The sequence below is a fragment of the Hylobates moloch genome, unplaced genomic scaffold, assembly GCF_009828535.3.
Source record: "Hylobates moloch isolate HMO894 unplaced genomic scaffold, HMol_V3 SCAFFOLD_8, whole genome shotgun sequence".
Taxonomy (NCBI): Eukaryota; Metazoa; Chordata; class Mammalia; order Primates; family Hylobatidae; genus Hylobates; species Hylobates moloch.
Window position 1 is genome coordinate 43,924,619 of NW_026652283.1, and position 25,408 is coordinate 43,950,026.

At 48.3% G+C, this 25,408-nt stretch overlaps 2 protein-coding genes across 7 annotated transcripts in view; both read right to left on the reverse strand.

The window, feature by feature from the left end:
• Positions 1 to 5,195: 5,195 nt before the first annotated feature.
• GUCA2A (guanylate cyclase activator 2A) lies at positions 5,196 to 7,284 on the reverse strand. Its single transcript, XM_032159067.2, has 3 exons — positions 7,177 to 7,284; positions 5,909 to 6,116; positions 5,196 to 5,476 (listed from the first exon to the last, which is right to left on the reverse strand). Exons 1-3 carry the CDS (start codon positions 7,249 to 7,251, stop codon positions 5,412 to 5,414), a joined length of 348 nt encoding a protein of 115 aa, XP_032014958.1. The 5' UTR covers positions 7,252 to 7,284; the 3' UTR covers positions 5,196 to 5,411.
• A 7,420-nt stretch (positions 7,285 to 14,704) lies between these two features.
• The window catches only part of FOXJ3 (forkhead box J3), a 146,164-nt gene continuing 135,460 nt past the window's right edge, over positions 14,705 to 25,408 (reverse strand). For 3 of the 6 annotated variants that reach the window (XM_032160471.2, XM_032160469.2, XM_058442005.1), the window contains 2 exons: positions 23,967 to 24,074; positions 14,706 to 21,974 (listed from right to left, as the gene is read on the reverse strand). In XM_032160471.2, the coding sequence (XP_032016362.1) occupies positions 21,859 to 21,974; positions 23,967 to 24,074 (224 nt within the window). In that variant the 3' untranslated portion in view covers positions 14,706 to 21,858. Of the gene's footprint in view, positions 21,975 to 23,966; positions 24,075 to 25,408 lie in introns of all 6 variants that reach the window. The other 3 variants (XM_032160474.2, XM_032160472.2, XM_032160470.2) reach the window with 2 other exon arrangements.

The following is a 25,408-nucleotide window of genomic DNA, read 5'->3' on the forward strand; positions in this document are numbered from 1 at the left end:
AGCTGCTTAGTTCTGCTCATGAGTCCTGCAATCTCCCAGACTACAGATTCCTCCTTGCCCTCACCCCACAGGCAGGGCTGGTGAAGGGCCTTTGCAATGCCTCCTATAGTTCTCTGGGCCCCTATTTCTCACCCCTCCATCCTCACTCACTGGGGCCTTTATCGCTACCTTTGGGCCAGGCCAGACCTTCCTTCCTGGCCCTGCGTCCTGTGGGCCCTCCATGCCCACCATGCCAGAGGAGCACCGCAGCACCACCCTGATGGTGCCCCCACTGCTCCGTGGCTCCACACTGCCACCTACCAAGTCTAACCGGAGCTCGTGCACTATCTAGATCTAGACTCGTCTGCCACTGCTTCCTGCAGCTATGCTGGCTTCCCACCTGCCTGCTGGAGACAGCAAAGAGAACTGCCACTGTCTTGAGTCCTGCCATGTGCCAGCCACACGGCCGTGCTGCTGCCCAGAAGCAGTAATGATACCAGCATCAACCAGCTGCTCTCTGTGGGCCTGGCGGAGCTTCTTCTTTTCCTTCTTCTTTCTTTACCATCTCCCCACTTCCTCCCAAACCCCAACCCCTGGTAACCACTATTCTACTCTACTTCTATGAGTTCAACTTTTTTAGATTCCATATTTCAGTGAGATCATGTAGGATTTGTCTTTCTGTGCCTGGGTTATTTCACTTAGCATAATGTCCCCCAGTTTCATCCACTTCGTCACAGACAACAGGATTTTTTCTAAGGCTGAATAGCATTTCATTGTGTTATGTATATATCACATTTCCTTGATCCATGCATTTGTTGATGGACACCTTTGTTGATTCTATATCTTGACTATTGCGAATCATGCTAAAATAAATATGAGACTGCAGATATTTCTTTGACATACTGATTTCGTATTTTTGGCTATATGCCCAGAAGTGGGATTGCTGGATTATATGGCATTTCTAGTTTTAATTTTTTGAGGAAACTTCATACCGTTTTCCATAATGGCTATGCTACATTATTTTCCACCAACAGTGTGTGAGGGTTCCATTTTCTCCACACCCTTGCCAAAACCTGTTATCTTTTCTTTTTGCTAATGTGTGTGTATTTATTTATTTATTTATTTGAGATGGGATTTTGCTACGTTGCCCAGGTTGGTCTCAAACTCCCATGCTCAAGTGATCCTCCCATCTCAGCCTCTCAAGTAGCTAGGATTACATACAGGTGGGTGCCACCATACTCAGCAAGCATCTTTTTTTTCTTTTTTGACAAAAGTCCTTCTTACAGATGTGAGCTGATATCGCCTCATGATTTTAATTTGCATTTCCCTGTTGATTAGTGACGTTGAGCACCTTCTCATATACCTCCTTGCCTTTTGTATGTCTTCTTTTGAAAAATGTCACTGGGCGCGGTGGCCCACCACTGTAATCCCAGCACTTTGGGAGGCCGAGGCGGGTGGATCACCTCAGGTCAGGGGTTCTAGACAAGCCTGACCAACATGGAGAAACCCCATCTCTACTAAAAATACAAAAATTAGCTGGACATGGTGGCACATGCCTGTAATCCCATCTACTCGGGAGGCTGAGGCAGGAGAATCACTTGAACTCGGGAGGCGGAGGTTGCAGTGAGCCAAGATCACACCACTGCACTCCAGCCTGGGTGACAGAGCGAGACTCCGTCTCAAAAAAAAAAAAAAAAAGAAAAGAAAAGAAAAATGTCTATTCAGTTGCTTTGCCTGTTTTTAAATTGGGTTATTTGTTTTCTTGCTATTGAATTGTTTGAATTCTGTATATATTTTGGATATTAATCCACTAGCATATGTTTCATTTGAAATATTTTGTCTCATTCTATAGATTCTTTTCATTCCTTACCTGTGCAGAAGCAGTTTGATTTGATGCACTCCTTTTTGTCTATTTTTAGCTTTATTGCCTGTGGTTTTGGGATCATAGGCAAGAAATCTTTGCCAAGATCAATGTCAAGAAGTCTTCCTCTATGTTTCCTCTAGTACATTTTTTGTTGTTGTTGTTATTTTGTTTTGTTTTGTTTTGGGTTTTGGTGCTTTTTGTTTGTTTGTTTGTTTGTTTTTGGCAAGGTCTCACCATGTTGTGTAGGCTGGCCTCGAATTCCTGGGCTCCAGTGATCCTCTTGCCTCAAGCTTCCAAGTAGCTGGGACTACAGGTGTTCACCACTGCTCCTGCCTTCTTCCAGTAGCTTTACAGTTTCAGGTGTTAAGTTTAAGACTTTAATCCATTTTGAGTTAATTTTTGTACATGAGGTTAAATAAGTGTCTAATTTCATTTTTCTGCATGGACCAATACCATTTATTGGAGAGACTGTCCTTTCCCCATTGTGTGATCTTGGCACTTTTGTCAAAGATCAGATTGTAAATGTCTAGATTTATTTCTGGGCTCTCTCTATTCTGTTCCATTAGTCTCGTTGTCTGCTTTGTGCCAGTACTATGCTGTTCTACAGCTCTGTAGTAGATTTTGAGATCAAGTAGTGTGATGTTTCCAGCTTTTTCTTTTTTGCTCCACATTGCTTTGGCTATTTGGGGAATTTAGGATTGTTTTTCCTATTTCTGTGAAAAAATGAAATTGGAATTTTGATAGGGATTGCATGGGATTGCATTAAATCTGTGGCTCATTCTGGATAGTATAAACATTTTAAAAATATTAATTCTTCCAATCCATGAACATGGAATACCTTTCCATTTATTTGCATCTTGTTTAATTTCTTTCATCGATGTTTTATGTTTTTCTAGTGTATGATTCTTTTCCATCATTGGTTAAATTTATTCCTAAGATGTGTGTTGTTGTTGTTGCGTTTAAATGGGATTGTTTTCTTGATTTCTTTTTCAGATCATTCACTGTTAATTATAGAAATGCTACTGATTTTTGTATGTTGATTTTGTAATCTGCAGCTTTACTAAATTTGCTTATTCTAATAGCTTTTTAGTAGAATATCTAGAGTTTCTATACATAAGATGATGTCATTTGCAAATACAGACAATTTAACTTCTTCCTTTCCAAGTTGGATGCTTTTTTATTTCTTTTTCTTGCCTAATTGCTCTGGTTAGGACTTCCAGTACAGTACTATGTTGAATAAAAGTGGCAAGAATGGGCACACCTGTCTTGTTCCTGATGTTAAAGGGATAGCTTCCAATGCTTTTGAGTCTTCTCTCGTTTTCTTAGTCTAGCTAAAGATTTTGCAATTTTATTTATCTTTTCAAAAACCCAACTCTTACATTTGTTGATCTTTTCTATTGTTTTTCTAGTTTCTATTTCAATTATTTCTGCTCTGATCTTTTCTTCAACTTTGGGCTTAGTTTGTTCTTCTTTTTTAGTTCCTTGAGGTGTAACAATAGGTTGTTTATATGAAATCTTTCTTCTTTTTTGATGTAGGCATTTATTGCTATAAATGTCCCTCTTTGAACTGCTTTTGCTGCACCCCATAAGCTTTTGTATGCTGTATTTTCATTTTCACTTGTCTCAAGATACTTTTCAATTTTCCTTTTGATTTCCTATTTGACCTAGTGGTTGTTCAAAACCAGTGGAGTTTTAAGAGTTTTTCCAGCATTTTTTCATTTACTCTTCACTCAACCCTACGATATATGGATTCTTATCTTTCCCATTTTAAAGACGAGAAAACTGAGGAGAGAACAGGCTAGGTACCCTGCCTAAAGGCACATAGCTGTAAAAGATAGAGCCAGGATTTATACCCAAAGAGTCTGGCTCCAGAGTTAGGACATTAAATGATTCTACTCCACCACACATCTCACTTAATCCCCTGCCAACCTTGGGAGGTAGGGTCTGTTATCATCCTCACTTTCAGATGAGAAACCAAGCCTCAGAGAGGGACACTCAGCTTGTAAATGACACAGAAAGGCTCAAACTCAGTCCTGTCTGCCCTCCCAAGCTCCACTCTGTCCTGACTGAACCATTCCAGTGTCTTTGTGTCTCTCTGCACCATTCCCACCTTCTGCAACACCCTCTTTCTCCCTACTTCCACACTGGTTTTGAAATTACCTGCATCCCAGTACAAATCTCGAGAGGTGATGCAAATGCACTTGCCCTTCCCCTTTCACAAAGCCTTCCTGATCTCAACTAGAAGAGACCTCAGGTTTTGAATTCTGAAGCCCATGGAATCCCCCTTGTGACACTTCCCCTCCACCCCACTCCTCGAGATGGACCCCTGGGAGTTCTGCCTCCTCTTTTTTTTGTTGCCTCTACCTTTGCTAACAAGCCTCACTTCCACATCCTGCCTCCTCACCCTGTCGGAACCACTTTCAGCCTGATCCTGATCCCCTTTTCTCTAGTTTGTTTTACCACTTGTTGAATTCCTCTTATGTTTGTGTCAGGCCTGAACTGAGGGCTTTATATGCATTATTTCACCCAGCCTGGGAGGCAGGAAATATTAGTGCCGCAGTTTTATAGTGGAAGAGGTGGAGGCACAGAGAGGGAAGGTGACTTTCCAAAGATCACACAGTGCTTGGAAAAGCTGTGGCTGGGACCCTGCCCTGTTTTATATCCTCATGCAATTATCTATGTGGGTCTGGAGGTCAGAGAGACTTCCCCCACAGAAGCCATTACACAACAGGGTGGCCAGAGCTGTGCAAGGGTTGTGGGTGATCACAGTGCCCAGAAAGCACCAAGGTCAAGGTCACAATGGGAGCATTGAGACTCTTCCTGGGGGGTTGAGAAAGTTGTCTTGAGGAGAGGCCATGGAACGAAAGCCTTGGAGCCCGAGTAGGAGTTTGCCTGGACAGTAGTGTGGGAAGAGGGGCAGTGGAGAGGTGAGCAGCAGCAGAGGAAACGGCAAGAGGTGTGGTGTGGGATGTGGTCATGGCTGGAGGCCACACTAGCATGGCTGGTGGGAGCCAAGTCCTTGAATACCCAAGAGTTTGGTGCCAGTCTTCTAGTGGGCCAAGTGCCTGCGTTGGTCTTCCAAACCCGCTCAGACTGGCTCCCTTACTCACATGTGGCTCAGTGAATTTGGTGACCTCGGGAGATGTGAAAGAGAAGCAAACCCTCCCCACCACCTGCTGCCTCGGTGGTTTGGAGATCTGGATCCTCTCCACGCCTCTGTGCTGTGGCAGCCCCAGGGACAGTGAGCAGCTTAGCGGAGAGAGTGGGTTCCTTCACTTAGTATGTTACATCCCGAGCTTCCAGGGCAGGGTAGACTAGGGGATGAAGGAAGGAAGGAAGGCAACACCCAGAGTACTCTGGAATCTGGTTTATTAGCTGGGGGTTGGAGTGACAGGGAAGGGCAGTGTTGGGGCGAGGCCTCCAGTCACCCAGTTTCTCCCCAGGCTGCTCCTCCCAACTGGACCGGGGTAGGTTGAGCTGCTGGGAGTGGAGTATCATGGGTGGCCCTTTCTGCAGGAGAAAAGAGCTTCCCTGCTGCAGAGGGGAGGCAGGCAGTGGACAAGCCCCCCTAGCATCCGGTACAGGCAGCGTAGGCACAGATCTCACATGTGCTCGGGTCCTCAGCGATTTCCTCTGCACAACAGAGATGGAGCCTCATGAGAACCAGCATTTCCTCTCAAGGCCCCTGCCGCCCTTGGCCCAGAGCTTGTACGTCACCACTCAGCCCCAGGAGAATCTCAGCAGGCCCGTACTCTGACCTATTGGGCTTTTTGCCCCAAACCAGGGCACACAGACCACTCAAACCAACCAATCAAAGCAGAGATTCCACCTGAAAGAGAGGCAACTAAGACCAGATGAACGGTCTTAGTTCCCAAACCTCAGCAATTACAATTTGGAATTGAAGTGGGCGTGGAACAGACCCACCAGTCAGAGCCAAGCTCCCTAGTTCCACCAGTCAGAGCTGAGCACTTCCTCCAAATCCCACCAATCAGAGCACATCTCTTCCTCAAGTGCTACCAGAGCATTCCCAAGCCCCACCAGTCAGAGAGGAAGAAGGCTGCTCACCCAGCCTCTGAAGTATCTCCTGGGCATTGGGCTCCTTGCAGAGAGGCTTGAGTTCTTCTGGAAAGTTCGGGTTGCTACAGAGGATGGGAACTACAGGTTCACCAGGGATGGGTGCAAATTTCCTTAGTTTCCCAACCCTGGGCTCCTGGGGCTCCTGGAGGTCTTTGAGCTTCTTCACTGACTCCAGAGAAAAGGAGAAATTTCCATCCTGGAAGAGACAAGCCCAGAGCATGAGGCCAGGCTGCAGCCTGCTTCCTGGCTGTGCCCCCCATGCTGACCCCGGTCCAGCCCAGTGGTGCTCACGGGCAGTGTTCATGGCATATGGGAGCCAGGCGATCCACTGCAGGGCACTGTGAGGGGCAGAGTTCAGGCCCCACGCCCTGGCTTGGCTCCGTGATGCTGGACACTCTGGAACCCGCAAGTTCTGCATGTTGTATGGGGAATGGAGAAAATGGGTGTGAAGCTCCAGGAACACCATAGGTGCCTAATGAGTAGGAGCCAGTGTGCTGATTTTTAGGGAGAGGCAAAGGACCAGCACCCAGGCATCGTAGCTCCACGTGGCCAAGCCCAGGCTGTCCTTCCCCTGCCTGACAGCGGTGCGGCTGATTACTGGGCCCCCAGCTACAGCCTGCAGCCTGGTTTTTGTCTGAGAAGCAATAAAAGGCCTCCCGGAATCTGGCTTTGATAGAGAGCAGGGCCCCGCTAGGTGCCAGCTTGGCCTGTCGCCAACATTGGCACTGGTAGGCACACCCATCTGTCAGGACCTCCAGGGTGTCCACGTGGTTCCTGGGACCCACAGGGGTGCTTTGGCTGAGCACGGAACTGAGGAGTAAGGTCTGGATTTAAATCCAACTCCTGCACTTCCCATAGCCATGTGCCCATGGCCTGTTACAGAACCTTTGTGAGGCTCAGTTTTCCCCTCTGTAAAATGGGACTAATAATCCCTTTCTTCCAGGTTGATGGTGGGGCCACAGTGAGGGGCTGGGGAAGGAGCCGGCACATGGGACACTCAGTAAATTGGCCAACTCCCCGCCTTCCCCATATGGTTATTCCTCTTCCCTCCACTGGGTTTCTTTCTCCTCTAAAGTTGAAGGGAAAGGTGTGTGGGTGGCTGGACTGAGAGGGAGCTCCTCGAAGAAGGCCAAGCCTCGGACACACACCCTCAATCCAGCCCCAAAGAGGAGGCACTCTCTCAGGGGACTACGCTCTCAGCCCTGGGCACTAGGGGCAGGGAGCCTGCTGGGCCAGGGTAGGGACACAGGACTCACCTGCACGGTGACCCCTCCTGCCAAGGCGGCCCAGGCCCCGAGGAGGCACAGTGCGGAGAGCAGGAGGGCATTCATGGCAGCAGTGCCCGAGAGAGGGGTGGCTGTTCTGGATGCCGGGGGAAGCGGCGGGACTTTTAAAGAGCGTAGGTTACTGAGTAACCCGGAAGCTTTTGTCAGTCTCATCTGCTCACCTGTCAGCCTTATCAGATAAGGCTCGAGACAGCCCTAGGAGGTAAGAGCCAGGCAGGGGGACCCCCGGCCCCTCCCTGAGCACCTACTTTGACCCACAGCCGGGCTGGGTCCTGCATTCATTCACCAACAAGGCACATTCACTCATGACTGCCCTGTGCTGGTGTGTGGGGTCGGCAGACCCTGCCCTTGAGGAGGAGGCCCCAGCCCGACAATGAAACGCAGGGCGATTAGGGTGGGGTGATTAGGGTGAGGTGACGGGGCTGCACTGGGGGCTGAGCTCTGGAGAATAGGTGGAAGTTTTCTCAGAGAAGGGATTGAGGACAGAAGGCCATTTCATGCCAAAGGGACAGCCAGGAGGTGAGACAGGCCTGGAATATTCAGGGAAATGTGAGAAATTCCACGGGGGAGGCTGCAGGGCAAGTCAGGGGCTGGGTTTGATTGCTGCGACTTCAAGGAAGCCCTCCGCACAGCCTGGGTTCAGTTCCACCTACTGCCCAGCTGTGAGGCACGTGAACTTGGGCCGATGCCTTCCCCTCTCTGAGTCTCATTGTCCCTTGTGTCCCCTGTGGGAACCCAATATAATACCTACCTCATGGGGTAGGTATGTGGTAGGCATTATTGTTTCGAGAATCAAGTGAGGTTTTAAAAACACTTAGCTCAATGCCTGGCACACAGAAGGCGCTCAGCAGAGGTCCATTCCCATATTAGTTTTAGCAGCCACCGCAGCTCCTGGTCCTCCCTGGCCCCTCTGGTGACCTCCTGCCTGTCTGAGTCACAGGCTGTCCCCATCCTGTGCTGGTCTCCATCCTGTCATGCCTGCCCTGCAGCCTCAGGGTGTCCTCGAATGAGCTCCTCCCCAATCCGCCTACCCCTCTTGCCCCTGCAGATGCAGTCCCCTTTCCACAGATCTCACTGGGGAATTGCTTGGGTGTGACCGCGCCCCTCTAGACTCTGACCCCATTCAGACTGCGCCCTCAGCGCAGCATGCATTCACTGTGTGCTGTTATGAGCAGGAATCCCCAGGACACAGGAGAAAGGGTAGCCCTGGGATTGTCATCTTTCTACTCAGCCAACCTGGCCCGATGCCAGGACAGCCCTAGGGCGGGAGGTTGGGCAGGAATTCCTGGGTGGGGAGAGTCAACACTGAAGAGGGAATTGGGCCTGACCAGGAGGGAACTGCCGGGACAAGGCCCTCAGGGAGGGGCAGGGAGCTCCTGGCCCAGCTCCCAGGGCAGTCCTCACAGCTGCACTGGATTTCCCACCCCTTTCTGGTGTGTGTGTGTGTGCGTGTGTGTGTGTGTTTGTTAAGGGGGGGTGTGTCTGCGGAGATGTGTATGTCTGTGTATGCCAAGGTGTCTGTATATACCCTGATGGGTGTGTGTAGCCAAGGTGTGTTTGTATGTGTGCTTGTGCTGAAGGTGTGTGTGTGCTGAGGCATGTGTGTACACTGAGGAGTGTATGTGTATATATGCTGAGGTGTATGTGTGTGTATGCTGAGGGGTATATGTGTGTCCGTGTACACCAAGGTATCTGTGTCTGTGCAAGGTGTGCATATATATGTCGAGGTGTGTGTGTGTCAGTGTGTATATACACAGGCATGTGTGTGTGTACACCGAGGTGTGTGTGTTTGCTGGGATGTGTGTCTGCTGGGGTGTGTGTCTGCTGGGGTGTGTGTATGTGCACTGAGGTATGTGTGTGTATGCTCATGTGTGTATATGCACTGAGATATGTGTGTGTGTATGCACTGAGGTGTGTATGTGTATGCTGAGTTGAGTGCGTCTGCTGTGTTGTGCGTGTGTGTGCCGAGGTGTGTGTATACACTGAGGTGCATGTGTGTGCTGAGGTGAGTGCTGACGTGTGTGTATACACTGAGGTGCATATGTGGGCTGTGTGTGCTGAGGTGTGTGTGTGTGCTGACGTGTGTGTATACACTGAGGTGTGTGTGCTGACGTGTTTGTATACACTGAGGTGTGTGTGTGTGCTGTGTGTGTATACACTGAGGTGCGTGTATGTGCTGTGGTATATGAGTGCTGACATGTGTGTATACACTGAGGTGTGTGTGAGTGCTGACGTGTGTATACACTGAGGTGTGTGTGTGTGCTGACGTGTGTGTGTGCTGACATGTGTGTATACACTAAGGTGTGTCTGCTGAGGTGGGTGTGCCGAGGTGTGTGCATACACTGAGGTACATGTGTGTGCTGAGGTGTGTGTGTGCTGACGTGTGTATACACTGAGGTGCGTGTGTGCTGAGATATGTGTGTGCTGACGTGTGTGTATACACCGAGGTGTGAGTGCTGACTTGTGTGTATACACTGAGGTGTGTGTGAGTGCTGACGTGTGTGTATACGCTGAGGTGTGTGTGTGTGCTGAGGTGTGTGTGCGTGCCTGGACATGTGTGTGTGCCCACCAAGCTCAGCCACACAGTGGTCCCCTCGCTGAGTGCAGGTGGGAGTGGGCGTGGAAGTGAGTGCGGTTAGGGGAAGGAATGGGGCTGAGGGTCGGGGCATGGGACTTGGATGCTGAACAACAGGATGTTGGGGGATGCAGCTGGGGGGAAGGTGAGGGGCAGGAGTTTCGGAGGCTGGGGTGGGGATGAACACCGGGAGAAGTTCGGGAGTGCGGCTGCGATCCATGCTAGACTGGAGCCGGGGCTTGGGGAGACTGGAGCGGGGTTGGGATTGGGGCTCAATTCGGGCGACACTAAAGTAGGTTTGGATTCGGGTCGGGTTGAGATGGAGCTGAGGCTGGGTCGGGGTCAATTAGAGTTAGGTGTGGAGCCGAGGGCGCAGTCCAGATTGAGCTGTTGTGGTGCTTGTAACTGACGTGGAGGCTGCTTTGGGCTAGGCTGGGGCTCATTGGCAGGACTGGGATTGGAGTTGCGTTTGCAGCAGAGATTGGAGGTGTGGCTGGGTTAGGTTTATGATGGGGGTGGGTCTGGCTTAAGTGTGACGCTAAAGCTGGGTTGGGATTTGACTTTCAGTTAAGGATGGGGCTTAGGTGGGGCCACCAGGCTGAGGACCTGTTTTTTCTGAGTCATTTTGGTCTTTCCCCTCCCAAGCTGTGGCAGGAATGGGGGTAAAGGGCAGGGGCTTTCATCCCTGAGCCTCTTTCTCCCACAGCCCCCCTGGCCAAGGCTTGCCTGCTATAAGGCAGGGATGGAATGGAGTGGGTTCAAGAGTGACATCACTCCACACTGTGGGAAAGAGGAAGTGACTCCTAAGCCATGGCCCTTAGGGTCCTCCCCTACCCAACTCCACCTCTGACCTCTACCCTGGGAAATGGGAACCAACTCCCCTTCCCTTGTTCCCCAAGCCCCTCTGCCTAGTCTGGCCCCAGCTGTGAGTTCAGGCCTCCTCCCCTCTGAACCTCCAGGGTGCTCAGGACCTCTGCAGCCTGCTCTGAAGCTGCTAGAAGTTGGATCTTGGGCTCTTCCCTGAACTCCAAGCTTCCTGCCTCCCACCCCAGCCCACACCCTGAGTCCTCAGGCCCTGGTCCCCAGCACCCCCACATCCCTCATTCTTCCCATATGGGTAGAAGGAGGGTCTGAGGCTGTTGGGGTTTCCCACACTCCAAGACTGCCTTTTCTGGCAAACTCTTGCTCCTAACAGCCTTCCAGGCCATGCCACCTGTCCTGCCTGCCTCCCGCTCTGAAAACCCATCAGTGGCTGCCCAAACCCTTTGGAAGAAAGCCAGCCTCCCTTGCCTGGCATTCAAGGTTTTTGTGATCAGGCCCTGCTGAGCTCTCCATTCAACCAGGATCCCAAAGGACTCCCTGGAGGGGACCCAGAAGGAGGGACTTAAACCTGGGGTGCTGTGGCTTCAAGGGCTCAGGCTTCGGAGCCAGACAGCCCCGTATTAGAATCCAGTGTCACCGGCCGGGCGCGCGGTGGCTCACGCCTGTAATCCCAGCACTTTTGGAGGCAGAGGTGGGTGGATCACGAGGTCAGGAGTTCAAGACCAGCCTGGCCAACATAGTGAAACCCCGTCTCTACTAAATATACAAAAATTAGCCGGGCATGGTGGCACATGCATGTAGTTCCAGCTACTCGGGAGGCTGAGGCAGGAGAATTGCTTGAACCCATGAGGCAGAGGTTGCAGTGAGCCGAGATTGCACCACCATACTGCAGCCTGGGCAACAGAGCGAGGAAAAACGCTGCATGACCTTTCTGAGCCTCAGTTTCTGCTCTAAAAAATGGAGACAATAACAGCTAGATTGCAAATTTCAGTTTTTCTGGAAGCCTCTCCAAACTGACCCCAGCCCCGGCAAGCCTGAGTTAAGACCATTTCTGCTCCTCTGAGCTCCACCAGCCTCCTCCACCTTTCCCATCACAGAACTTAGCAAATTGTCTGTTTAGCCTACTGCCCTGGGAGCTGCTTGAAAGCAGAGACTGTGTCCTATTCGACTGAGGCCCCGGCACTCATACAAGGCCTGGCACTTAGTAGGTACCACTGAGTCTTTAAAGAATGAGGCAGGTTGTAGCGTTTGTAATGATCATCACATTAATGACAGCAGCTAATATTTATCAAGACTCACCCTGTGCCAGGCTCTGGCCAAGTGCTTTACACATGTGGAAACCGGTCTCGCTCCCTGAAGCCCCGCCATCCCTCACCCACTTCCAGAAGCTGCAGAGGCTCTGCCATGCTGTTGGGGCAGCCCTCCGGTCTCTGAGGATGCTGATGTTTGATTCTTGTGTCTAGGTGATCTTATCATGGTTCCTGTGTGCACAGTAAAATTGGGACCATTAAGGCTCAGTTCCCCCATTCCCACAGGCCCAGAGGCCTAATGGAACCTCAGCAGGAAGGCCTGGAACAGAGCCCAGGTGGGAACCTGAAGACTCCAGTACAGATCTGTGTAACCTTGAAAGGGGTGTGGTCCACAATACACAGCTCTCCAACCTGCTTGTAAATGTGTCTTGGAGGGTGTAACAATCTCTGGTTCCTATAAGAATCCAGAACTGCCTGAGGCAGACATTACAATATATGTGAACCTCCTGACAGCACTGGAAACACCTAAGAAATAACTGCATAACCCTATTTTATACATGGGTAAACTGAAGCTCAGAGGCTCAGAGAGGTTAAGAAAGTATAATTTTCCCAAAGGTGCATACAGGGGTGCTGTGTACAGTTGTATTGGTTGTGCACTGCATAAGGGTACCCAACCAACAGAAAGCATAAGTGTGGACACAAGCATGGGACTACCTCAGCCTAGAGGAAAGCACAATACTTCAGACTCATTGCCAGGTGGAGTGGGTGGCAGCTGTGGTCACATAGCTAGAAATCCCAGAACAGAATCCAGTTCTCTCAACTGCCAAAGAAAAGCCTAAAGTTCTACTGAGTCCATCCCATTCCTCTGCACTGTCTTCCTGGTCCCAAACACCCATTTTTGCCCCCTTCTAGGGAAAAGGAAAAAGAAAGGAGTGGCCACTGAGTCAGACCCTGTGAGGTAGGTCAATGATGTCCATCTTAGAGGATGAAACTGAGGCTCTCAGAAAGAGTGCTCAATGTCACACAGAAAGTGGATGGCTGAGTTGGAATTGGAAGCCTTTTGGCTGAAGCCCAAGTCCAGGCTAGGGTGGAGGGATCTCTCCCCCACCCCCAGGCCCTGGGTGGCCCGGCTCTTTCCCTTGATGCTCCAAGGGGCAGCTGGGGAGTGGGCAGGGGGCGTGCCTGGCTGTTTGCTCAGCGGTGTCATCTCAGGGCCCTGTGGCCTGACCAGGAAGAGGCGGTGAAGAAGCTCCGTTCACCATCTGCTCCCCCTCAGTGGGACAGCAGCTGCAGCCTTCTCCCGCGTCCCCCAGCCTGCTTTGGGCATTGGCCACCAAGACAACCTCCCACACCCAAAGGCTGACAGGGAAGGAGAGCACAGCTGGAGCTCCCTCCACCTGCCCCCATAGAAGACGCTCGCAGAGCCCACAGGCTACAGGGAGGGTAGGGCATGGGCACAGACTCCCTGGGACAAGGGAGGAACAAGCCGAGGCTACCGGTCCTCCTGGCACCAGGTCATAGAATGCTTACCCGACAAGGTAGCATTTGCAACAGGTCTTGATCAATGGGAAGATTTGGACCCATCGAGGGGAGAACTGCGAGCCAAAGGCCTGGCAGCAGGAAGCATAAAGGGCAAAGCGGGGGTGGCTGAGGTGGAAGCAGAGGTTGTTTCGAGGACTCATGGGCCAGCAGCCCAGAGAAGGCGGCTTCACACACCGGGCTGAGGAGCTTTGCCCTTCACCTGGTGACAGCAGGGAGCTATAGGGGGTTTCAGAGTAGGGGAGGCCTTGGTAAGAGTCATGATTCAGAAGGAGGGCCCTGGCACTTGGCGTTGAAAGTGGACTGTCTAGCGATGGCTGCTGCACGGGTCCAGGAGAGAAGGTCTGTGTTCCACCCCGGCAGTGCCCCAGAAGGGCAGGGGGTGGATTGGAAGCATAGAATGGCAGGAAAAGCAACTGGTCTTGGCAACTTGGCAACAGATGGACAGGGAGGGAGACAGAGAAGGGAAGACCGCCCGTGGGAACCTAATATGTGCCAGGGCAGCTTTTGCCATCTGACTCCTCACTGATGGTCTCAATAACACGTTGAGGTGAAGTACTGCATCCCCATTTTACAGATGAGCAAACTGAGGCTCAGAGAGGGCAATGTCTTACCCAAACAGAATTCTAGGTTCTTCTGACTCCAAACTCTGAATTCTTTCCATTGCCTCAAGTATTTTGCTAGCTTATGGGGCCTGCAGGGAACGTGCAGGCTGAGCTGCTCTTCTTGGAGCAACTTCTGGTGTAAAAGCCTTAGGGCGGCAGGGGAGGGGATGCCTGGGGGCAGGAGCCAGTATAGATCTGGGATCTAGCTCAAAGGGATAAAGGAGGGAGGACTCCTCAAAGCCACAAGGACAAGCCAGGGGTATGGTAAGAAAATTTGTATCAGACCCACAGGTCTAACCCTGACAGTGCCTGTGAACTCAGCTCCAACCCAGGCAAGCGTCTCCCTCCTCCTGCAAGTTCCCCTATCCTAATGGGAGGAGGGAGTGGCTATCAAGTCATCAAATTTGAGTGAGGAGCAATCTTCCTGTCTTCTGTCTCCTTTATGGGCACACACAGATACACAAAGTCCCAGTCACTATCACACAGGCTACAACATATCACATGCTCAGCCACAGACTCACATGCTCACACAAGCATACGAGCACACACGCACAAGGCCTTGCCCACATATGGTCACACACAGTCACACGGAAACAGCGGGCTGTTCCAGGAAGGCCTCTGCCTATGAACGTCACTCAGGCATGGGAAGGTTGGGAAGTGTCCTTGGACGTCTTTATTGCCATTGTCTGGGACAGGAAGTTGCCTCTCTGACCTTTGGGGGATGTGGGGTGAAAGTGGTGCCATCTGTCCACCATGAGGCCAGCTCAGGCCTGCCTCTGGGGTAGGGTGACCAGAGGGTGGTCAGGGCAGCTGGGGAGTACTATGGAAGAGACAGCGCGCCCTCGAGAAGAGCAGGCACGCCTGGGGCAGATGTGGGTTCCTGTCCTCTTGCCAGCCTCGCTCGCTGGCTTTGACCTTGGGCAAATCACTTCACCTGAGTTGGCAATGTCCAGCCATAAAAGATAATGACACCAACCTCACAAGGCATCTGGGCATGCTCACTCAGGTAATGGCTGTCCAGTGCCAAGCAGGGACCTGGCAAATGTGGCAATAACCATCATTGTTTGTGACAGCCGAAGGAGTTGGTGTACAAGTAGAGACAAGGCCTGCTCCGGCTCAGAGGCAGGGCTGGTGGGGGGGCAAGCGTAGCTGCCCAGTGGCAAGGCGCATGGCTGGCTGGACCACAGCCCTCTCAATGCGTGCAGAAACCATGCCAGCCCCCAGCATTAGCTGGCCCCAGAAGAGGAAGGAGCAGAGCCTGAGGAGCCTCAGAGTGTGGGGTTGACAGTGGGCACCTTCTCCCACCTGAGTCCTGGAGCAAGGGAGCCACAGGCACCAGGAGGCTGGGATGGGGCGGCAGGCTTCAGAGGCAGCTCTAGAGTGGGCCCCAGCAGTATGTGGCTGAGAACTAGACAGGCTCCTTGGCTTCCTCCAGCAAGCTCTGACACAGGAGAGGAGGGGCACAGATTCTGAGGGCTGGCTAGTGGAATCCCTACCTTTCTTTAGGAGCACCAAAATCTGGGGGCTGCAGAGAAAGGGAGCACAGCCCTAAGCAAGGGTAAAAAAAACCCCTCCAAAAGAGGAAAGGTGCACAGCCGGCAGCCCCGCCCTCTAGTGGCCACAGGCACTCACTACAGCCTCATTGCAAAGTAGCTTTGGCTTTGTTCTAAGGCCCTCATTCTCCGCCTGGTCGCTCCGGGAACAGGGCCTGAGACAGCACAGTGTGGTGGTGAATGGCGCAGACATTGGAGCTGGATGGCCTAGGTTCAAAACCCCAGCTTTACTGTTGCTATTACTATTATTACCTGTAACACCTATAAGCTGGATGACCTTGGGCAAGGGACTTCATTTCTGTGGCTCTGCAAGATGAAGCTGATAATAACAGTATCTACCACACACAGTTATTTCCAAGAGTAAATATGATAATCCACATCAGCTGCTTAGGATAAGTAATATTAAGTAACAGGGGCTTTTAATAAAGAGTAGCTGTCCAATTCTGTACTTCTGAGGTCAGCATTGCTTAGAGGGTACTGCAGGAGAGCTGGGGGTTGAAGCCCTGACCTAGGGTTGAATTCTGGTTCTGACACAGTCAATTACCAAGTCTCTGTTTTGTACATGTTGACTAGTCACATATATTAAGGGAAGAGTCCAAGGAGGTAAGTTCAAAAATCACTCTTGAAAATCCTTTGGGAAGGCAGCACTTTTGTGGATAAACATGTCTCAATAAGCCCAACCTCGCCAGTTTTTCTAGTTCTTGGTTGAAGTCTGTCTTTGAGCATTGGAAGAAGCTGCTGGCTTGAACCCAAGACAATGCTGCACCAAACACGTGTATCTTTATCCACTGGAATTGACTCAGTAATGAGATGCTCACGCAGAAGGTACATGGAAGCAAATACCAGTTATAGACTCAGATTTGCATCTTCCATCTCACACTCAGGGGCACATGTCCATCACAGGTGGATACTCCACCATCACATTATTTAAAGTTTTCATTCCTTCTCTTTTTGGCCAAGTATATACAACTGAATTTACATGCTTTGATTGAACGCATTCATGATACAACTCCGTTGTGTCTCACCTCTCCAAAGCTGTTTCCTCTTCTGTAAAAAGAGGGCAGTAACAGTACTACATCATCAGACTATTGTGCAATCAAATAAGACAGTATGTGTAGGAATTTTAAATCGCTGCCAAGCAAATGACATTCTTCATTCCCTTCCCCCAAATTTTCCCTAACTGACTATGTGAAATGTGAGCAGACCCTTCCCTCTCTGGGTCTCAATGTTCTCCAACAACAAAATGTGGGGGTTGTGTTAGTTGATTTCTAAGGCCCCTTCCAGCTTGAAGCTTTTAGGATAGTGCTGTAATTCTAGGGCATTTAATGCAGTCAAACCTTCAATGCATTTGATCTTAGCCCAAAGGCCAAGAAGCTATCAAGCCTTCAGTGAATGTTAACTGATGATTACATGGTTTTTCCAGGACTCCTTTACCCAACTGATAAGGGTCACATCTATAAACAGCAGCCCTTTGCACACTGTAGTATCTTAAAACCTTGAGAATTATACATGCATCTTAATCGCCTTTTCATTTGCTCAGAAGTATACTTCAGCTGCATCTGAATCAGCACAAGGTGACCACATTTAGTGGTGCCCTTACTACAGTCCTTCAGAGGCACCGCGAATGACAAATGCTTGTGATGGGAGTGAAGCACAGCTTTCCCTCCAAGGAACACAGAGGGACACATGGACACACACACGGAGGATAGTAACTATCCTTGGCTTTGGGAAAATTCCTTTTTTTAGATAGCAGTGAGATAAAAGGAAATGAACTCTGGAGTTAGGTCTGGACTGAATTATTCCAGCTCCTCTATTAGCTGTGAGAATTTGGGCAGGTTAACTTTTCTGGGCCTTGTTTCCCTATCTGTAAAACTGCCAAAGATGTTTCTGGTAGCATTGTGTGGGTTACATTAGAAGCAGCCTGAGGCTTTGGGTAGATCATGGGATTGATGAAAAGGTCCCCCTTCTAGAGTGGGAGGGACTCCAGGTTAATCTCACTTCCAGCCACATGGCTGGTCTGCCTGTTGCTTAGCCTCTCCGGACCTGTTTCCACATCAGTGAAGTGGGGACAGCATTTCTCACAGAATTGCTATGCTCAGCTCTTGACCAGCAGCCCTGCACTTCTCCCACCTCAACCCACAACCCCCACGCTAAGGTAGCTCCCATGCCTTGCCCAAGGTAATGGTGTAAATGGCAATACCTCCTCCCATCTGTCTGGAACCCTTTGAAGACTCAACTTGGTAGCCCATACCTGGAGCCTTTCCTAAACCACGGCCCCAATCCTCAGTATGACCTAACTCCTCATCACCAGAATCCTGCCTTACCAGAGCATACCTTCAGAATAGCCTCCCTGGGCTGGCATTTGCTACCTGTCCTGGGCAAGCCTGTACCCGGTAAAGGCAGGAACTGCGGCTACCTCATCTCTGGATTTCTCATGAGAGGGCTTGACACAGAGTATGTGCTCAGCAAATGTAAAGCCCCGCTTTCACCTTTTGGAAATAGCTCTGGGAAGGCAATGCTGGGGACAAGACAGGGGGCGAGGGCAGGGTGTAGGGAGAGGGGAATTCCCTCAGGAAGTATGAGAGGATTGTGCAAAAAACATGATGCCTGGAATCAAATGACCTGGATTCAAATCTCTGCTCTATCACCTGCCAACTAAAGAATCTAGACAAGTTTCTATACCTCTATCTGAGCTGTTCCCATGTAGGTAAAAGGAGGACCACAATATACACTTAGCACAGCACCTGGCACATACTGAGTACCAGTATGCTTTATGTCCCATGTACTGTCCTAAATGTTTAAATATACTAATTCATGTAAATCCCACTACAACTCTAGGAGGCAGATACTATCCTCATTGTACTGGTGCTGCAAATAAGGAAAATGAGACCCAGGGAAATCCAGTGACTTCCCCAAGTTCATGGAGCTAATAAGATGCTCACTAAATGGCAGCAATTACTGTTCTCAGGTAGTAATGCAAAGGACACAATCTCAGTGACCCCAAGGACTCTGGGGTCCTGGCTGTGGGGTTTCTGCACCTGGACTAGCTCCATTCTCACTTCTTCAATTACAGCAAACAACGGAGACTAATCAGTGTTGTAAATAGAGTTAACATAATATATTTATTTTAAGTGCCATTCATGCATATCAGTTCTGGCAGCAACAATCCTAATGACACTTGGAATATTTCTTTACAGCACTAAACAGTTACAAATAATGGTTGCCGTTCATCATAGAGGCAAAATATGAAATCGTGCAATAGCAAAACTGTAGAAACATTAAAACACTGACTGTCCAACAGCAGTACAGAGAGCAGGTTGTATCTGCACAAAAAGCCAATGCATTTTCATCACATATATACAATATAGATATGTACACATCACCCTCTGAATGAACAATATCAAAATACTCTATTCCATTTGAAATTATCCCCGGATTGATTCCCTCCCACTTCAAAGGACATCTGAGCGACACGTATTTACAAGAACACACATGAATACATTTACATTTCAAAAAACTGCCACAAATGCCAGTCGGATTATTCTCCTGGACAGAGTGCCCCCATTTGTTTACATGCATTTACTATTCTTTCCCCCTAAAGTCTTCAGTCAATTTAAGCCCAAGACAGAACTTGTTCTGCATTAGCAACTACCATACAAAACGGCCACTAGAGGGACTCTCTGCACCTCACCAGGTAACCCTGTCTGGCCAGGGCCCACAGACAAGGCCTGTCCTGGGCTCCTGGACCACCTGGATCACAGGAGAGTGGGATGGGTCTGGGTGAAGGCTTTGCCTCCATGGCCATTCTTGCTAAGTTTAAATTCTCATAAAAATATTAATCACTGCAAATCAGTAAATGATTGCCAAATGGGAAATTCGCTTCACACAATTTATAAAATCATCATCAGTGGTTCTACTCAAATCACTCAGTATGAGACTGCATTCCAATATCCAAATTGTTTAAAGTGCACATTGCTACCCAAGCAATTAAAACAGTTTCAAAACAGCTATTTTGGTGTCTAGAAAACAGTGACTTAAGCAAGTCATTGAAAATCACCCCTCTTTTTTCAAGCATTTACTCTGCAGGCTGCCATCTCATCTTGCCTCTGATCCTTCTAAGAGGCGCAAGTTGGCTGCCTTTCCAGAATCCTCTGATTTTCGTTGATCCAAGGGGCTGGAACTGAGCTTCCTTTTTCATGCCAAGTAGGGTCCAAACAACAGAGAAACATAAAGCTCTTCCTTTCTCCCCAACCTCACCAGCCCTTACCATGGCTGGCTTCGCAGTGATTCATTCAAGGCAACACTCCATTAAAACACACACACACGCGCACGCGCGCGCACACACACTCTCTCACACACAGCACACACACACACAGAAACAAAAGATGTTTGTTTAGTTCAAGTAGAGATTACTCAACCATAGAATCACTAAGGCTAAAGTGATTTAGCATGGCTGATAAGACCAGAGATGCTAAAAAGCAACTAGTGAGCAGTTGTTACTCTTTGACTTGATGGAACATATTTCCCCATTAGAATTGACACTTTTTTTTGGGTCTAAAGAATCAATTCAAAATCTATTCATTAAAAAAAAAAACCCTCATTTCTTCTAGTTTTATCATAAAACTAAGATAATCAGTCCATGCAAACTGTGATATGATACGAAACAAAACAAACCACCACCACTAAAAAACCCATAAGAGGTGGGCTGCATTTCAAAGAAAGGGACCAAATGTCATGCATACACAGACATATAAGACAACAGAAACAGCAGGCCACATAATATCTACATTAAACACTGAAGCAAATAAAACTGTAAGTGGCTCTATCCTCCTTTAAAGACAACCTAGATGAGTGGGGAAACTTGCTTTAGAAACACTGCCCTGCTGTTGTTGCCCAAATGGAATCTGATTCAAATTCCAGAAAAATCCGATTTAACTAATAAGTCTGAATCAGCAAGAATGCCAAGACACAGAAATCTATTCACATGGCAAAAGGAGTGATGACAGAGAATGACACAATGTCTGAGTGTCTTATCTGTAAATTCTTATCAAGAAAAGTAATTCTGGGCCGGGCGCAGTGGCTCACGTCTGTAATCCCAGCACTCTGGGAGGCTGAGGCAGGCAGACTGCCTGAGCTCAAGAGTTTGCAACCAGCCCAGGCAACATGGTGAAACTCCGTCTCTACTAAAATACAAAAAATTAGCCAGGCATGGCAGTGTGCACCTGCACTCCCAGCTACTCGGGAGGCTGAGGCAGGAGAATTGCTTGAACCCGGGAGGCTGAGGCAGGAGAATTGCTTGAACCCGGGAGGCGGAGGTTGCAGTGAGCTGAGATTGCATCACTGCACTCCAGCCTGGGCGACAGGGCGAGACTCCACCTCAAAAAAAGAAAAAAAATAATAATAATTCTGTGCTTTCAGACACATTTCTCCTTAATGAACCCAACAGGAGCTAAGCATTCACAGAAGGTAGCAATAAATATTAAAATAACACTTTTGAATAATAAATACACAGGTGAATGTGGAAGCACTGATGTGTTTAAAGAGCCGGGCAATGCCCAATTTCTTACCGATCAACACATTTTAGATCTGTTGTAACGCAGATTTGGAAAAGCAGACATAAATACTCCATGATCCCCAACATCAAAACCAATTTGGTCAGTTCTTCACGCTGCTCAGGAGCAACGTGCCCCTCTGGATTGTTGGAGAGTGTCAAATTCTGGTTTCCTTGACTTACTAGGTAGAATTCATTACCCACATTTCTAAAATAGATTAAATAAGGGATACTGGGCTTTGGAAAAAATCTATTTCCTTTCAGTTTCCTACATCAGTTAAAAGCATACTGCAGAAAATAGCCTAACAAGGAATAAAAACTGACAATAACTTTCCTTTCAAGACATAATAATCCAATTAGAAAAAACTGAAGCCTTTCGGTAATTTTTGTACATATATTTACACATATGTATCTTTATATAAACTGCTTGCAGCAAAATAGGCTCTGTCTGAAAAATCAGTCTGGCACTTGTGGTTAACATCAAACTGACACAAATACGCAAAAAGCCGTCCAAATCACACAACAGTTAGGAGCTACATAGGGCAGCTGGCAGGGAGACAAACATGTAGTACTTGTTTGGGTCAGATAAAAGCAGTAAGTTATCCAGCTAAAATCCTTCTGATTGTCTTCAAAAGTAATTTTGATAACATTGGTAAAGTGATTAGCAAGTTTGTTTTCTCAACTGGATTCTCTTAAACCTTTCCCTTCACTGCACAGAAAGGTAACGTTAGGGTCTGGTGTCTTGCAGAAACAAGCCCTACACAATTGAATCCCAATCAAAGTCATCCTGGATGTCATCTGGAGGCAGGGAACGCCGCATCTGGAAGGCTTGGGAAGGCATCATGTGCTGCTGGTTCATGGCTCTGTGATGGCCTGGAAGGAAAGAGGCAATAATAGCAGCGACTTGGGTACAGAAGAAAGTAAGAAATAAACTAACCCTACTGTGTACTTCCTATATGCCAGGTACACATTATCTCACTAATTCAACCATAAGCCTTCAAAAAGTGACTCTTATGATCCTTATTTTATAGGTAAGGGGATGGGGTTTAAGAGGATGAGTAAATTACCCAAAGTCACACAACCAGTAGGGGGCAAAGATAGGATCTGAGGTCAGTTCACTTGATCCACACTTCTTCCCTTATACCAGGCTGCAGTAAGGAAGACACAAGAAAAGTGCCAATGTAGCCACTGCTCTTACAGTCTGTTTTGCTCCAATAGGTTGTTTCAGTAACATGAATCGGCTCCCATGAGAATGGTAAACAGGATAATGATGGCAGTGCACCAATGACGTCATACTGAATTTTCCCCAGCAAGCTAATTTCTGTGCCACCAAGTAACGTCAAGTGAACACAGAGGACATCAACAAGGGAACACAGGAAACCAGAAGGAACCACAGCTGAGTACAGAATGCCCACCTTCCCATGCTCTTCTTGCACCGGTTTGGCCATGTGCTGTTTGAGCTCCCCAATTTTGATTCATTGGGTCTGCGTCTCCACCGTATCTTGACAGACCCCCTTCTAAACCAGCTGCTTTTTAAAAGTAGAGGTTGATATTTACTTGTAGAATTCTTTCTTTTATTACAAATTATACATATCCTTTTAACTGTTGTGGAAGTTTTACTGGATTATTTTTCTAGTACTCTGATTACAAAATTTCAAGTAGTCTGCTACTCATTTTTCTCATATGCCCTGAAATATTTTCTTGTACAATTATTTAATGCTAAGGTTTTCAGTATATCACAATATAGGTAAAATGCCTCCATTTAAAAAAAAACTTGTAAGTTCCTTAATGTGGGTCAGGCACTAATTTACATGATTCTCATTTAATCCTAACAACTCGAGGATGTAGGTAGTTTTATTAGCCCCTTTTACAAACAGGGAAGCTGAGGTAGGAGGGTTAGGTAGCTTGCCTAATATCACACAGCCATTAAGTGGCAAAGCACGAAGATTCAAACACAAGCAATCTGGCTCCAGAGTCTTATCCACCTTATGGTGCCACTTACAAATTAGTAGTAAGCACTCACAACAGGTTAACATTCCTTCCCCCTTCAGCAAAGGACATATCACTTGATCCCAACTCCTTCTTCACTGCTGTCTGCCACACAGTTCTTCAAGGTTTTAAATCCACCTCCAACCCGATTACCTTTATGTCTTTTCCTCAAATAGCCTAAGTAAAGGATTGTGTGGTATGTGAGAAAAACAATGGACTCTGAATCCAGACACTGGGGCTTGAGTCTTGGTCTGGCCACTCACTAAACTGGGTGGCCTGGGCAAGGCATTTCTCCTTCGGAGCCTCCATTATCCTAAGTGATCCTTAAGATACTTTCCAGCTCTAACAATGTGCCGTATTCCCCTGGCTAAATGAAACATATCCTGCATTCAAGAACCCAGTGGGAAAAGTTTATGAACCAGTTAACTCCTAAAATTTACCTTCTCTACAAGGTACTTTCCCTGGAAACTATACCCAGGGAAACTCCATAGGAATGAATGAAGCAGAATCTACAGGAGCTAATAAAGTAGGTTCCTAAAACCTGCTAAAGTCCTGTCAAACACCCTCAACTATGAACCCAGGACTTCTTAGAGAGGCAAGACAATAAATAACTAGAATAAGTAGAACCATTGCATCTTGGGCTAATAAGGACTTCAGGTCCTACAGTCCAAACACCAACTGATGCTTGAATCCCTTTGCTAGCACGAGTGCCAAGTGGCTGTCCAGACATTGTCCCCTAGCCCCTCTTAACAGGGAGTTCACTCCTTGAGGCAGCCTCATTCACCACTGGGAAAGCTAACGCTTCTCAATATTAAACTCTGGGTAATAACTGACACACACACACACACACACAAACACACACACACACACACTTACCTGCCATCGTTGTTCCTGGAGTGCTGAGTGCCTGTGGGATATGAGGATAACCAGGGGGTGGCATCACTGAAGGAGGGAGATTTTGCCTAGAATCTATGTACAAATTTCCTAATCAGATTAAAAGCAGGAAGAGGGAAAACATGTTACCACAAATAAAACAAATGGAGCACTAAAATCTTAACAGAAGTGTTACTCTGAAAGTAAATTAAGCAGGTAAAATGAGGAGAAAGGGGAAAGAAAATATTACTCCTTTCAGATGCTAAAACTGTGGTCTTGGCCTTTTGAACAGGGTGCCAGGCTGGGTGTGAACACACTGGAACTAATGCTGGCGCTGCCACTAACTGTAGGCTGGTAGGCAAGTTATGTCTATTATTGTTGCTGTCACATATCTCATTATAATTCAAAAGTATTTTTGTATCCATTACTTCATCTGACCCTCCCACTAAGCCCCAAAGGAGGGTAAGACAAGGATTGTTACACCCATTTTACAGATGAGGCAACTGAAACTCAGAAAGGCTAACCTGACTTGCCCAAAGACACATTAGTTTGACAGTGCTAGGACTAGAATCCAGATCTCCTAACTCATGGACTCTCTTTTTTGAGACAGGGTCTCACTCTGTCACCCAGACTAGAATGCAGTGGCGCAATCTCGGCTCACTGCAACTTCTGCCTCCTGGGTTGGGGCGATTCTCCTGCCTCAGCCTCCTGAGTAGCTGGGATTACAGGCGTGCACTACCACGCCTGGCTAATTTTTGTATTTTTAGTAGAGATCAGGTTTCACCATGTTGGCCAGGCTGATCTCAAACTCCTGACCTCAAGTGATCCACCTGTCTCAGCCTCCCAAAGTGCTGGGATTACAGGCATGAGCCACCGCACCCAGCCACTCGGTGGACTCTTTCCACATCACCACCTACTTCTCTATTTCCCTGATGCTCTCACCCTAGAAGCAGGCCTAACTATGTGTAACCATGTGTGCCCTTGTTAATTAACAAGTACCTGGGAAGCACAAAGTAACAATAAAGATCTGCACATGGTAAAAGAGCTACACCAAGCAATGATGATTAAAAACATATTATTCTGGGCAGGGCATGGTGGCTCAGGCCTGTAATCCCAGCACTTTGGGAGGCAGAGGCGGGCAGATCACCTGAGGTCACGAGTTCAAGATCAGACTGGCCAGCATGGCAAAACCCTGTCTCTACTAAAAATACAAGAATTAGCTGGGCGTGGTGGCATGTGCCTGTAGTCCCAGCTACTCAGACTTGAACCTGGGAGACGGAGGTTGCAGTGAACCAAGATTGTGCTACTACACTCCAGCCTGGATAACAGAGTGAGACCCTGTCAAAAGAGAGGGGAGGGGAGGGGAGGGGAGGGGAGGATTATTCTGGAGTGTGAGGATGGGGACCATGGAGCTCATTCAAATTTTACTTCAGAAGGTTCTTAAT

Bases quoted from the DNA above. Each gene is read 5' to 3' on its own strand.
- GUCA2A (XM_032159067.2), bottom strand. From the start codon at position 7,251: ATGAATGCCCTCCTGCTCTCCGCACTGTGCCTCCTCGGGGCCTGGGCC. The intron at 6,117-7,176 runs GTGAGTCCTGTG...TGTCTCTTCCAG, and splicing joins CAGGAGGGGTCACCGTGCAG to GATGGAAATTTCTCCTTTTC. The intron at 5,477-5,908 runs GTGAGCAGCCTT...TCTGTTGTGCAG, and splicing joins GGAGATACTTCAGAGGCTGG to AGGAAATCGCTGAGGACCCG.